The 13,719-nt window shown below is 40.8% G+C and overlaps 1 protein-coding gene across 41 annotated transcripts in view; it reads left to right on the top strand.

Annotated features, from left to right (window-relative positions):
* Window positions 1-13,719, top strand: part of LOC122973552 (receptor-type tyrosine-protein phosphatase delta-like) — a 370,064-nt gene that overhangs the window by 297,411 nt on the left and 58,934 nt on the right. For all 41 annotated transcript variants that reach the window (XM_044341149.1, XM_044341155.1, XM_044341152.1 and 38 more), the window contains one exon: window positions 25-166. In XM_044341149.1, the coding sequence (XP_044197084.1) occupies window positions 25-166 (142 nt within the window). The remainder of the gene's footprint in view (window positions 1-24; window positions 167-13,719) is intronic.

Below are 13,719 nucleotides of genomic sequence, written 5' to 3' on the forward strand. Positions count from 1 at the left end.
ATATCTTGTCTCTCGCACCTGCAGGTGATTGAGTTCGATGACGGCTCTGGTTCAGTGCTAAGAATTCAACCATTACGCACGCCCCGAGATGAAGCCATATATGAATGCGTCGCCTCCAACAGTGTTGGAGAGACGAGCGCTACCACCAGACTCACTGTTTTACGTGGTAGGTCCTTCTCAACAACCCTGAAAGAAAAAAAAAACCCACACACACACACCACTAACATGCCCTTTTTCTCCCAGCTAACTCAGGTAAGCTTGCATTTCCTTGTTTTATGTCTGTCCTGTCCTCTTTTCTTTGTTTCCCCACTTTCGCACCGTGCAGTCAAACCCAATTAGAGACTCTGGTTACACTCACGTTGTATATTCTAACTTGATAAGATTTAGTCCATTAGCCATTTAGTCAAGTAAGTTTCCGTTTCTAAGTGACTTAAGTCATTTGCATACAGATTCCTGACACAATAATTAAGATGCCAGTTAAATTATGCAAATAGCCATCCATTCCTAGCCTGCGGTGGTTTAATGGAAAAGCTCAGCAATAATTTTCAAATCAGTCATTTTTCATCTCTACACTTCAGCTTTAATATCCATTTGAGTAGGAAATAAAGCAGTGTATTCTTTAGCGGTTACCTATATTGTTTTTGGTAGTATTCTAGTAGCAGTGGCCAGTGGCTGTTAATACCCAGAACTCCTCTACACAAACATGTGTAACAATCCAGGCGGGAAAGGTCAGACACTTTGTTTACTTCCAGTCAGCAGTGAGAATAAAAGTCAGATGACAAATATCAAGTTGGTTGACAGAGTCTCTTTTATAATAAGCACTGAGCAAAATTTTATCTTGATTACACACAACATTCCATTCAAAGGCAAATATGTGGTGGCCCTGAGCTCAAAAGGCTGCATAATATCTCCCTAAAACATGACTTGTTTGGCTGTGAATGGAGAAAATGGCTTTAGAAAAAAGCCCTGGGCTGCCTGAATGAGGTGTGCTCCATTATGTGCCACAATTACACAACATGGCAAATGAGTTCCTATTGAGAGGGGTGCTTCCATCCTATAGAAAAAAAGCTGGCTCTGCGAGCCTCTGAAGCCCCCCCCCCCTCTCCCTCCCTCCCTCCCCTGCTTCTTATCTCACCAATGAGCCAACAAAAGGCCCTTTGCACTGTCTCCAGAGGCCGATTGAAAGAGAAAGGTGGCACGTTCACATGCAGCTCTCTCCTGTTTACTCTGGAGCACAAAGTGAGTGTGTGTATGTATGTGTGTGCGCTCCCACATGCAATATTGTGCATATTTCCTCTTCCCCCTTCGCTCTCGCTCTGTCTCTATCTTTGTGTTTTTCCCCTATACACACACACACACACACACACACACACGCACACACAGACGCACACATGCACCCACCAGTAGATAACTGAGGGATGGGTTGAAGCTGCTCTTCCCGGCTCCACGGCCTAGCATTAGCATGTTTATTACCATTTCCATTTTGCTCTTCTGCTCACTCTCCTTTCCCATCAATGTATTGAAGGTGAGTAGAGGCCTATCACGGCCCTCCTCCCTCCCAAAAAAAAAAAAAAAAAAAAAAAAAAAGAAAGAAAAACAGGAGAAAGCTTTTCTTTCTCAGCTTTGGTGTTATCCTCACATTGCCTCCTGCAGATATGCATAAACACAAAATATTGGCATTGTGAATAATTTAGGTTATAATCTGCAAGATTTTAATATAAATACATGTTCATTTTGCCACCCCTTGTCACTCTTGCTGTGACACAACAGGGATGTAACATATACCCATTACAAATATTTACTAGACATCTGGTCTGTTTGGTCTTACCAAGAAAATGTTCTCTCACACACACTGGTAGTGATGTCTTTAAGAAAATCAAATTTTGAAGGAAAATAATATCATGATGCTGGTCAAAGACAAGGACATGAAGGATTACTAGAATAAGATAACTATAGCAAGCCTTGTAACTTCAGTTTACACTTCAACGGACCTCATCTCTTATTCAAATGCCCAACATGAGCTGACTCACTTCGTTGTGAGGGCAGTGTACTGTATGAGCAACTTGAGGTAACATAAGGTTACTTCAAGGATGCTTTATATATTATTTAGGAGACCAAAAAGCTTCCTTTTTCCAAAAACACTCCGTATAGTATAATAAATACTGCACTGCTGGTTTGCTACTCCTCGTTCCACATGACATAAACTTTGAAAAAATGCACCTGCACATTTTCTTAAGTTCAATCTATCACCATGACCAGCAAAAATAATTTCTGCCCTTTTAGTGGAGAAATACTAAAGTTGCACACTGTATTTGTGATACGGGATTTGAGAGATAAATAAATAAACAAACCAAGATGGGTGTGACTACATCAGGTCTAATACATATAAAGTGACTATTCGTTTAGTTCATTTGGGCACCAATGGTCTGTGGAAATGACTGCAAAGCATCTGTTGTGGAAAGCTCGCCACAGGGGGTGACGCCTAATTCCATGAAGGAAAAGCACATTGCTGTAATTGCCATGCTATGAAGAGAGGGGACTCGAGGTGAAAAATCCAAACTACTGGGGGGATATTAGTATTCGGATGGGCCTCCAACTTGATGGGAAGCGCCATTAGTAATGAACTTCTAGGCTTAGAGAAGCGATTTGCATGAAAGGCGAACCCTGAAACGTAATGATGTTCCGAATCAAATCTGCCAGGCCGCGGCATGAGGTACGGGGTTTCCTTATTGCACTTTTTTTGCGCCCTCTGTTTTGATTAACTACGAGATTACCCGACTCATATGCAACTTGTGTCTTTGAATTAAGTTCGTCTTGATTTGGCTCGTAATTGAAAATGGCAGGAAGGGATTGAGAAATGAAGAAGCAGCACGTTTTCGGGTGTCATGGGTGGAATATGATTTCAGTGAAGTGTTAGCCTATTTGATCTCATTTATGGATGTCTCCATAAGATATTTTCTTATATACACACGTATAGTCATGGACAGCCTCTAACACAGAATACCTGGCATAATTTTGAAATCTTTCATATGCTTTTAACAATGAGAAAACAAAGGAAATATCCTAAAATAGGCCAAAATACCTCACAGGGCCTAGACTCTCTGCTTGCAGTATTTTCTGCAGAATGATGTGTGCATTTGAGTGCTGCAGTTCATGATTCAGACATGATTAAGGATTTATATTGCATCCTCATACTCCCATTATGCTGTCAACAGCCATTTCCTGTGCCCCATACACAAGCGTGCAAACTTATGCAGCTGTGCACAACTTGACAGTGGGAGCGGAAAATGGGAAGCCGCTCTCCTGTGACGGAAAAACAGAATGCATCATTTCCATTTGTATGGAATGGTGCAATGGCACGGTCAAAGCCATGTAGCTGAGACGGATTGTTCCACATACAATGAAAGGGCTGCTACATGATCAGTGATTATTCATAGACAATATATGCACACAGTCTTCTGTCATTGTTACCAGAAAAAAAATGCTTTCCACACTTAATGAAGGATACCAAAGGCTCATTTATATTCTAAGCCAAGTTTCAAATCAACTGGTGAGAGTTAGTGGATATCCATAAGATGCTTGCCAACATACACTGTGCTTTTAGAACAAAAATCGATAGAAAAAAAATGAGGGGTGACTGATGTATGGGGCTTTTTTTTCCTGCTGTATCTTTATTCAACAGTGAGGTCTTTTAATTTGAGAGCATGATTTATTGATTTTGCATTCAGATTTTGTAATTCTTTCCCTCGAACCCTGCCCTCGCACTCAAATAGCCCCTGCTAGTAATAGCACCATTAAAATAAAAACTTACTTGAGGTCCTTGACTTTGACAGTCTATGTTGGCCGGCAATTATAAGAGAAAAAGTACCAACACTGGTATATACATTAACTTTCCTTTAATTCCAAATGTCGTACAAGAAAGCAAAGGAAGTACATTTAATAAAGCCCTGGAGGGTGGGAGTGGATGAATACAGTTAAAGAGTAACCGCCCATATGGGACGCTATAAGAAGTAAAGCGAACGCCCCCACAAGGAGGTAGGGATCATTTCTTTGGTCAACATTACACCTGGCATTCTATTTGTTGGGGATTTTTGACAGGGTTAATGCACAAAAAATCTGAGAGCAGAGCAGATATACGAGAGTAGATGTTTCATGAGCGCACAGAAGCAGCCTGAGTGTGAGGCGAAGGGCTGAAGCTGGAGCAGGAAATCTATGTAAGCAGCAATATATCTCAGTCCAAGCATACAGTTTGAGCAGAAGCAGAGCGAATCTGTGCGTAAGCAGGGACTATTTGAGTGTGAGGGCAGGAGTTTGAGGGAAAGAATTACAAAATCTGATGGTGAAATCAATAAAACATGCTCTCAAATTGAAAGAGCACGCTCTTGAATAAAGATAGGAAAAAAGCCACATACTGATGATAATAATTAAAAATGTACCTTAATGCCCATTCCTAATCACCATTTAGCATCTCTGTGTACATGCACATTTTTTTCAATGCATAGTCCCCTCCTTCTAACAAGTACAGTGCAGCACGAGAGGGATGAACAAAAGCTGGTCTGCATGTACAAATTGCTTGGGAAGATAAATGCTTTGTCAGCTGTCTCGGACTGTTGGAGCAAGGGATGCAGTGGGGATGAAGCACGTGACCATTGTAAAATTACTGTGCTTGTGATCAGTGGCTTGCAAAAAGGCGAACACGTAGGGGGCCAGAAGCTACCATACAATTCTCTGGTATACTGGCGGGAGTTTTATTGATGGGAAGACCTGAGCCGCCACATGGAACACTCAATTTTGTTAGAAAAATATATTTTTCGCCCCAAAAAATGGTGCTGTGGAAACATGCTGACTCACTGTAGGAATAAAACGCTTTCTTTTTTTTTTTCAAATATAAAACAAAGGTCTTCTAAACTACTTGAACCAGTATTTATACGTCTGAAGGAGTGGTATTACCCAAGTGGTTGTCCACTATAAGGTACAATTGACACTGATTTATCGTTTTATAGTATTTTGGACTATTAAACTTGTTTTCCCCTGTCAGCATCTACTGTTTCCAAAGCTACCAGTGTTTTAGCAGGTTGAGTAATACAGTGAATAAATAGTCATTAAGTGTTCTTTGCACGTTTTGCTCAGAAACAGACAAATGCTTTTTCTCTCTCAGCATGATGGGACATATAGTGACTGAGTGCAACCAACTTCACATACTATCAGTTATCTTCACATCCATTAGGTGTTTCATAAAATATCCATAGGCAGAGCTATTGCTTGGGATTTGGCCAATACTGACTTGATGCTACTCTCCTCAATCCCCAACTTTATTCTCTCATATGTCACAAAAATGGAGCAGATGATGACATGTTATTCATTATTGTAATTAAAAAGATGGAGTTGACTGTCATCACAGGAATCGATCTCCTCACGGTAAAAAAAATAAATAAATCACCCCCCACCCACCTATATCTTACTGCGTGGCTAATCGTGGGAGCCAATCAGTATCTGTATAGTATACAGGATGATTTAAGACAAAACCGCTGCCAACAAGATGGATGTTAGACTTTATAGCCTGCGCGGTGTGTGAGAAAACATCTGCTCGAGCCACAAAAGGTGCTTGGACTGCACTCTGAATATGATAGATAACTCTGCACATGTTGCGGCTCTGTATTTGTTTTATTAGAAGTAAACACAGTCTCCTAAATTAATAATTATTGATTCAGGCAAATGAGGTATGTGTTTTTTCCCTTCACTAGCTTTAGATGCCAGTGTTCTCTGCAGTGACCCCACAGTGCTGGCAGCATAACTAGGTGCTGAGTGATTTTAAAATACAAATTGTTTTTTCACGTCTTATGGAAATGCATTCAAACAGGTCTAGTAAATGACCAAATAGAGTAAAGAAAGGTTAGACACTTCATATTATGTCTGGCAATTCACATCTTTTGATATAACATTACATTTACTCATGTACTGTATATAGCCAACAACTACAGTACATATTATTAATATAGCTATTTCTTATTTATTGCCTCATCCATTTTAGACAATTGTGGGAGAATATAAACAAGACTAGGAGTCTACAGCCAAGCTACCAGCTCTGTGAGGCTGTATAGGCATGCTGATATTAAGCAGATATACTGTTTACCATGTTCACCATCTTGTGTAGTTTAGTGTGTTAGCATGCTAACATTTGCTAGACACATGGTACAACTAGGGCTGATAGGAATGAGATTAGTTTTGTAGGTATTTGGTCAAAAACAACTCTAAAGCAACAATTTTGTGCTTGTGTCGTGAGATCAGACATTTTATTGATTTTTTTTTATTGTTATCTTTTAGCTACCTCAATATTCATGCACATTACATGATACTGTGCAGCATGTGCTGTGCTGTGCTGTATGTACACACTGTGTGGCAGAAGCCTTAGTGGATCAGATTTTATTCTGTGGTATTCCACTGGCTGGAGGAGATACAGTAGGACACAAGGTCACAAAATGAGGAGAATGTGTGCAAGTCTGAGCCAGGTAGTCAAGGGGTGCTAATGTTACTAACTTTGATCTTAGCTGCACTCAAAACCATTTTCTACTAGATTAATTGGGTACTCCAGGGTCATCCTTAATGCATCTAATGATCTTGAGAAACTTTTCGAGCCGCATTACGGTGTTAATTACAACCAAACAACTTTGGAAAAAGAAAAGCGATGTGGCAAGAATTGATTTTTGGGTGTAATTTGTTGTCTATGGTTTACATAATATTCTGTACAGCAAATATGAATGCATTAACTAATCAGATGTTTTAAGGCTGCATGAATGATAAGGGGGACAGAACTTCACATATTCTCAGTTTCATCAGTTTCAAACCCAGCTGTCACATATCAAAACATGTGGCCTCAATATAGTTATTTCCATAATAAACTAATGCACTTCCTGCTGTGACACCCATCGTTCCCTACAGTCACTTCTGGGGAAAATGCCTGTCTGCTAGAATTGAAAAGCCTGACATAACCCCGTTTTCCATTAGGACTCTTTGAGAGCCAAGAGGTCCTTTCTCTGCCGGATGTTAGCAAGCATGAATAATCTCTATACTCCCTTCTCCTGTAACAAGCTCTTAGCCATACAAATTATTGAAATGGCTGGTGCTAGGTTTTGCCTTTCTCAGGAGGAAGTTAACTTACATGAAGTTGGTTTCCTTAGACATTTATGCGGCATGTCTCCTAGAGTACTCGTCTGAGTCTGATGATACCATGTTTAAATGGAAGAGTCCCGGCTGTGACCCATAAAGATATCTGGCACTGTCATGCACAAAATGCTAAAAGTGATTAAAGTTCAGAGGATTTTGTGGAAGCATTCTGACAGCTGATGGGATGCTTTCTTGATAGTGAAGTAATACACAAACGAACACCCTTCTTAACATATCTAGCCTGTAAATACACACATAATATGCCATGTGACAAGCCAAAATATAAGAAACGCCTGTTTGATCAAACTGACCCACCTGCTTCTGGATGTAAAGTACATGAATGTTAATGAAGCAACTTAGTGTCTCGCAGTTTTCCCTTCTGTCTTTTTTCCTGCCCTGTAGGAAGACTCACCTGCTGGCTGATAGTCTCTTGAGCCCCTGCTGGCTCCAGCTTCTGGCCTTGGCCTTTATCAGCCTCCCCTGCACAGATTGAACAAAAGAATCAAGCTAAATAGTTCAGTTTTATTCAGTGATATTTGTTTAGGATGACAGGTTTATGCACACAAACATATACTTTATTAAACTTTGAAACATCATACATCGTATAGTCATCCCAAGTGGGTGGTAAGAGGGTAAATATACAATGAAAAAGCTGAAACATAAAAACAGAACAGATGTCTCGCAGCATATACTTCAAATTGACAGGAGCGTCAGTGAGAATCGAGGCGTCTCAAAGGAGAAGGTAGCGTGTGGTTGTTTATATATTCTGTGCCACGTCCTCTTTATTTGTGAATGCTTAATGCGCTCAAGAGGATCAAATGAGGGTTGATGGGCTGTTAAGAAAAAAGCTTGAAAAAATAAAAATAAAAGAGGCTTCCTAAGGTGTGTTCAGAGAGAGTTGAGAGAGAATAAGCAACATGCATATAAGCTTTGTGTCTGGCAAATAGCTCAAAGCATTGTCAAATAGTTTTCGCCTTCCTTCTTTGAATATTACTAATAATAACAGAAAAAAAAAATGCTGATGGCAGATAAGATGACAAATGCGGAAGTTTTTTTCTTTCCCCAACTCTAAATAAATGGGGCACTGTTTTCTGAAGTAAATGGAATCATTGCTCAAGGTAACAACCAGCAAATGGAATATGCAAAGTGAAATCCTGAAGAGGGAGGGTGAGGGACAGAAGGCGAAGAAGGCGGGAGACAGACAAAGACGGATCGAGGGAGAGTCTTTAACATCACACATCTTTTAAAGTCCTAAATGAGCTGCGAAAGGAAGTCAGTAAGCCAAATGCAAAAGACTATGGAACAATGGAGGAAAAAAACAAAAAAAAAAAAACATGATTATAGGTAATAGAGGTCGGGAAATCTTGCCTTCTTCTCCCACCTTCCCCCTAGGTGATCTTTACTCAGAACAGTACATCTGGCTGAGTTGACGTGTAGTCTGTAAAGCAAGAAGGTGTGGTGGGGGTGGGGGGTCATCTGAGCGTAAATGGAGCTTTGTGCTTGGCTTCCTGCCTGCCTTGCTGCTTGCCCAGCCAGGCCTGTAGAGAAAGGCCCCCTCTCCACCCTTCCTGCTTCATCTCTCCTTTTCATCTCCCTTTATACCCATCCATTTTAGCACTACCCCTAAGGGGCATCCGACACTAACACACTCTCTCTCTCTCTCTCTCTCTCTGCTTTCATTCTCTTCCTCCCACTCTCCTCGCTTATGTTGTAAATGGAGGAATATCACAGCTAATCCGTCATGTTTATGAATGACATGGGGCCTAGGGAGAGTTGGGGTGCCTTGCCAGGAGTGGTGTACATCTCTGTTGCATGCCCTCTGCTTGACTGATCCAATCTGCCCCAGCAGCGATGGCCTTAAAACATGTCTATAGGGGATGGCAAGCTTGGAGGAATACTAGGCGGAAAGTAAAACTCCAGAAATTTCTGACCTGGATGCTGTTTCCCCACCATATTCTATCGAACTCCACCCGAATTCCTAATAACTGCCTCTGAGTAGTGTTTTTTACATTATGCTTGCCAATACAGTCTTAAAGGGGATGATGGAGACTATAAAAGTCAATCCCAAAAGCGTCCAAATCATGTGTTTTCCAATGGTGTCTCTGCATAGCGAAACATAAAAGTGCTTTAACCACCTGTGCACCAGGTTTTCAAGGTGGGACGTGAAATTGTTAGGAGATAAATTATTATTTTTAAGTGTTTGAAAGTAATGTTACACTATTTTATGAAATCTTTTACCATAACACCAGTATGTAGACTCAGAGTTTTACAACTAGTTCTCCAATGTCATTCAGAATGAGGAATTGCTGGGATTGTTCATCTGTGAAGGGTTTTCTAGGGGGGGGGGGGGCTGATGATTAATAGATTGACTTTACAATGGTTTTCTCATAATCTCAGGCATTAGGCGAGGGTTTTTAATGACAAATAAGCAGCATTCAATTAATTATGCAATCTCAAAGGGGATTTATGGAAGAAACAATCAGTGCAGGGCAAAGGGGGAGAGGATGCCATTTTTCACCAAGACAGAGTGCCATGAACCCCGGGTTGAGAGAGCTTTCTGCGCCTTCACCTTCCCCCTCCTATATTTCGTTCCAACGTTCATCATCGTAGGAGAGTTAAGGAATACACAGGAGAGCATTTCACAAATCCATTCCTTTGTGGCTCCTTTAGGCAACAAGGGTAAAATAAAATTTTAGTGGATACTAGACGGTCCCTCGTTGTCTGGCCTCGGGCTTCGGCAGTTTTTGATGACAGTATTTGTAAATTGTTGAATTACTGAACTACCTTTTAGAGGTACCAAGCGAGTGAGACATAATGTCACTTTGTGTTGGAGTGGGCCTGTTCCTCTTAAAACTCTATTACAGCAAATTGGAATTGGCTGTTTGAGCCAACTGTGGCACATTCACCGTAATATTCATTAGCAAACTCTACACCTGTAGAATCAACTAATAAGCTAAAGCAAAGCATATTTACCTCAGCCCAGCTTCACTTTTATTACGGATTTTCACTACAGTGCCTCCCTTTTCACTGCACAAAACATATAGTGGAACATCTGTAAAAAATATGTGACTGATGCTGAGTGGATAAAGCTTTTTTATGTTTTATTTTATTTTTTTGCCTACAATCATCTTACCCTACATCTGTGAGACAGTTTTTAAATGACTTTTTCTTTATAAAAAGGACCTCTACACATGCAGGTGTACACACACACACATAGAAAATTTGGTGATCGCTGACAGAATCCCTTTGAAATATTTATTTGTATCCTCAGTTGAGGTAAATGGATCATAAGCTTTCATAGCAAACATGAACTCTCCAGCACTCTGCTAGAGACAACTACATTAGTTCTGACCTGGGAGTCCTGCACAGACGCATTTGTAAACCTAAACTGGAAAGCAGTCATGCTTTGCCACTTAACATTTTCTCAAGTCAGCTCGTCTAAGGCTTGGGAATGTAATGAACTGTGGCCTCAGGCATATAATTGGGACATGCTCTCACATTTGATCTCTTTTCCAGTCTGGGCAATCATAAAAACCACATCAGTCCAGAGACATGCCATGTTTTAAAACAATTTGAAGGTTGAGTTGGAGTTCAGTTCAGTCTGTGAACGCTTTCAGAAAAAGCCCTGGAAAGGTGAATTTCAGAGTTGTCCCCCACCACACACTAGTGTGTGCTTTATGAGAAGGAAGTGCTGAGCATTTTGTTTTCCATTATTGGATTACTTAAGCAATATCAGCCCAATGCAGGTGCCAGGAGGCTTATTTGGGAAATCTGGCTCAAAGGAAGCTCTAGGGGAAAACCTAATCTTATTTAGACTGGACAACATATGTGCCAGACAGCACTAGAATGTATCAATGAGATAAATACAGGCTTTGGATTCTCAGAGGGCATTTAGGGGGAATTTAGACATCTCAATTCGTCATTTCTTCTTTTTGGTCAACAATGATGCGCTTGTACCTTTATACTGTGTTTTTACAGTCTGACTTGTTGCCCTCTAACTGACTGCCTATACCTGCCACCCATGCATGATACTTTACACCCTTCATGTCAAGGGTCGTCACTTTTACCTCATCCAAAGTATTCTCCCCAAGGCAATGCTATCCATAATCTGACAACATTTTCTTGGCATGTGTGCAAAACTATTTTTCAAAAAGTGTTGCATACAGTATAACCCAGGGCTGAGTGTACATGACATAGCTCCTTCGAAGAGCATGATTCCAAGGTCCCTTTTCATACCACTAAATTACAACAATGTGAAATGTCTGTGTTTTTACACTTGAAACAAGCAAAACAAATATTAAAATGTCCTAGCCCATGGTCAAAAATTAACGTGAGGACAAGTTTATTGGCAGAATGATGGATGGAGTGTTGAGTAAAGCAACTCTGTGTCCGGGTTTGAGATAGTTTAACCAAGCTGCTGGTGGCTGATAAAGCAAGGGGTGGGCTCAGATTTAGAACCAGTCAATCATTAGGCACAAGATTGTAAAAGAACACCTTTTTACCACAGCGTAAAGTGTACCTTGTAAGTAGAGCAAGGAAATCAACAATGATGTGGGTGAAAGTGGTGACACATTAGAGAGAGGAAAAGAGAAAAATAGAAGAGATGCTGTCATAGAATTGGCACAAATGGAATTGCTGACTGCCTTTGTTAATCAAGAGCTCTTACGTTTGGTTGAGTAATTTTGTTTGTGTGAAAACAAAAGCATAATTAACAGTTCCCCCTTCAATGCCAAAGTGGGGGGGGGGGGATGAATACGTCAGTTGAACAGGAGCCGAAAAGAACATTTTGTTGAAGAGGATCCAGGTCGTCTCTGAACGGATGTATTAACTAGGCTTGTGACAAATTTTTAGAGAACTGTAAACAAATTATAATAGACAATGTTTCAGTGTTAATGTGCTCCAAATCAACAATGTGTCATTTTGACAAAAAGTTTATGCCAGACCAAATGTCTTCTCTGACAGACTATAAATTAAAGGTGTAGGATTTTGCTAAAAAACCATGTATAGACTTATACAAAAGTAATCCCTCTCAATCATCTCCCACTAGAAGTGTGTGGTGGTTTATGTATTTGCAGAGACTCTGCCCTCTGCCTGTAATTTATTATTTTCTTATTATCTTGTTGAGTTCCGGACGTTTCTGGGTGTCAACCTTTGGACAGTGGGTGTGTAGCCCCCAGCCAATAACAGTGCGCAGGGTGTGAGGTCGGGACTTGTAGTGTAGCGACTAGGTAACATCACTGTGTCTTTATTTGATTCAGTGCTTCCTCTGCTTCTCCATCTCTCTCCTACGCTGTGTGCAGAGTGCTGCTGTGTGCTGCTCCTCTGCTGTCCGTGTTTCCGTTTGACCGACACATGCAAACGCAGAGCAGAGAATGGGTGTGTTTATTTGTGCTTTACAACGTAACCGCTGTGAAACAATCAGAAAATAACGTTTTATTACTCCGATTCACAGCTCCGTTCTCACCACCACCGCTCGCTCTCTTCATTCACACTCTAGCTCGCTTGACTACCACTCTCTCTCTCTCTCTCTCACTCATTGGGCTGGGGAGAAATAACTTTGAATGGTGTTTTCTAAGATGTTAATGCACTCCAAGTCATCCTTTACCTTATATTCTATGCATGGGTTTCTTTTCCCTGTTAATCAATATTTACTAGTTTATGAAACACTAGTTCCTAATTCATTCCAGGTCAGCTAATGCATTCGGCAGTCATGAAACTACCCAATGCCAAATGATGTCCCTGTGAGCAGCCAGAGTGCTGTATAATTAACTTGATTAGCACCCTAACCCTGCTAAATTCTCCTATCTTCTTTCTCACTTCTTTTGGATTTCTGAGCGTGGAAAGAGCTTTAATCAGTGTCCCTCAACTTCAAATTATATGCTATGGTGTAGTGGGAAAAATGGCTTTGGCTCAGTCTGCTGAGAAAAATAAGCACTGCTGTCACACTCCATGGGTAATGTTTTCTGGCCTGTTTTTTTTTTTTTTTGTGCTTGCTGAAATCTTATCTGGAGAGGAGTAGCGAGAATCAGATTGATTCTTAAACTGGGCAAAATGATCTTAAGGGCAGAGGGGAAAAGGAGTATAAAAATGTAGTAGTGTCATTCTTGAGGACATCTGCCCCACATTCCCACACTTCCATAATCCAGCATCTTTGGCTGAAGAGGGATTCCCAAATAACAATACATCTTGACACTCACTTTCTCCACTGTGCTGCTGCAGCAAGTGACCTGTGACAGCCTCTTTGAGGAGATTGTATCCACTCAAATACTTCCAACAAATATATCTTATTATGGCCTGCTGGGATTTTCCCTGAAGAATAACCTCAACCGCGGGGTGAAAAGTCTTGTTCCGCTTGGGAAGAAAGGGGTCGGACCGAATCCAATCCCTGTGCAGCAACCACGGAACTAAAGCCAGAATGTGACCGGAAAGGTTTATGTTTTTATGGCTTTACTTGGAAAGTCCAGTGCAACAAAGGCTTATTTTCTCTTCAAATTCCTTTGTACTTATTGGGTGATTTTGGAGCCAAAAGTGATTTCAGTGACATGAAGCAGCATC

Source organism: Thunnus albacares, chromosome 22 (genome assembly GCF_914725855.1).
Source record: "Thunnus albacares chromosome 22, fThuAlb1.1, whole genome shotgun sequence".
In the NCBI taxonomy this organism is placed as follows: domain Eukaryota; kingdom Metazoa; phylum Chordata; class Actinopteri; order Scombriformes; family Scombridae; genus Thunnus; species Thunnus albacares.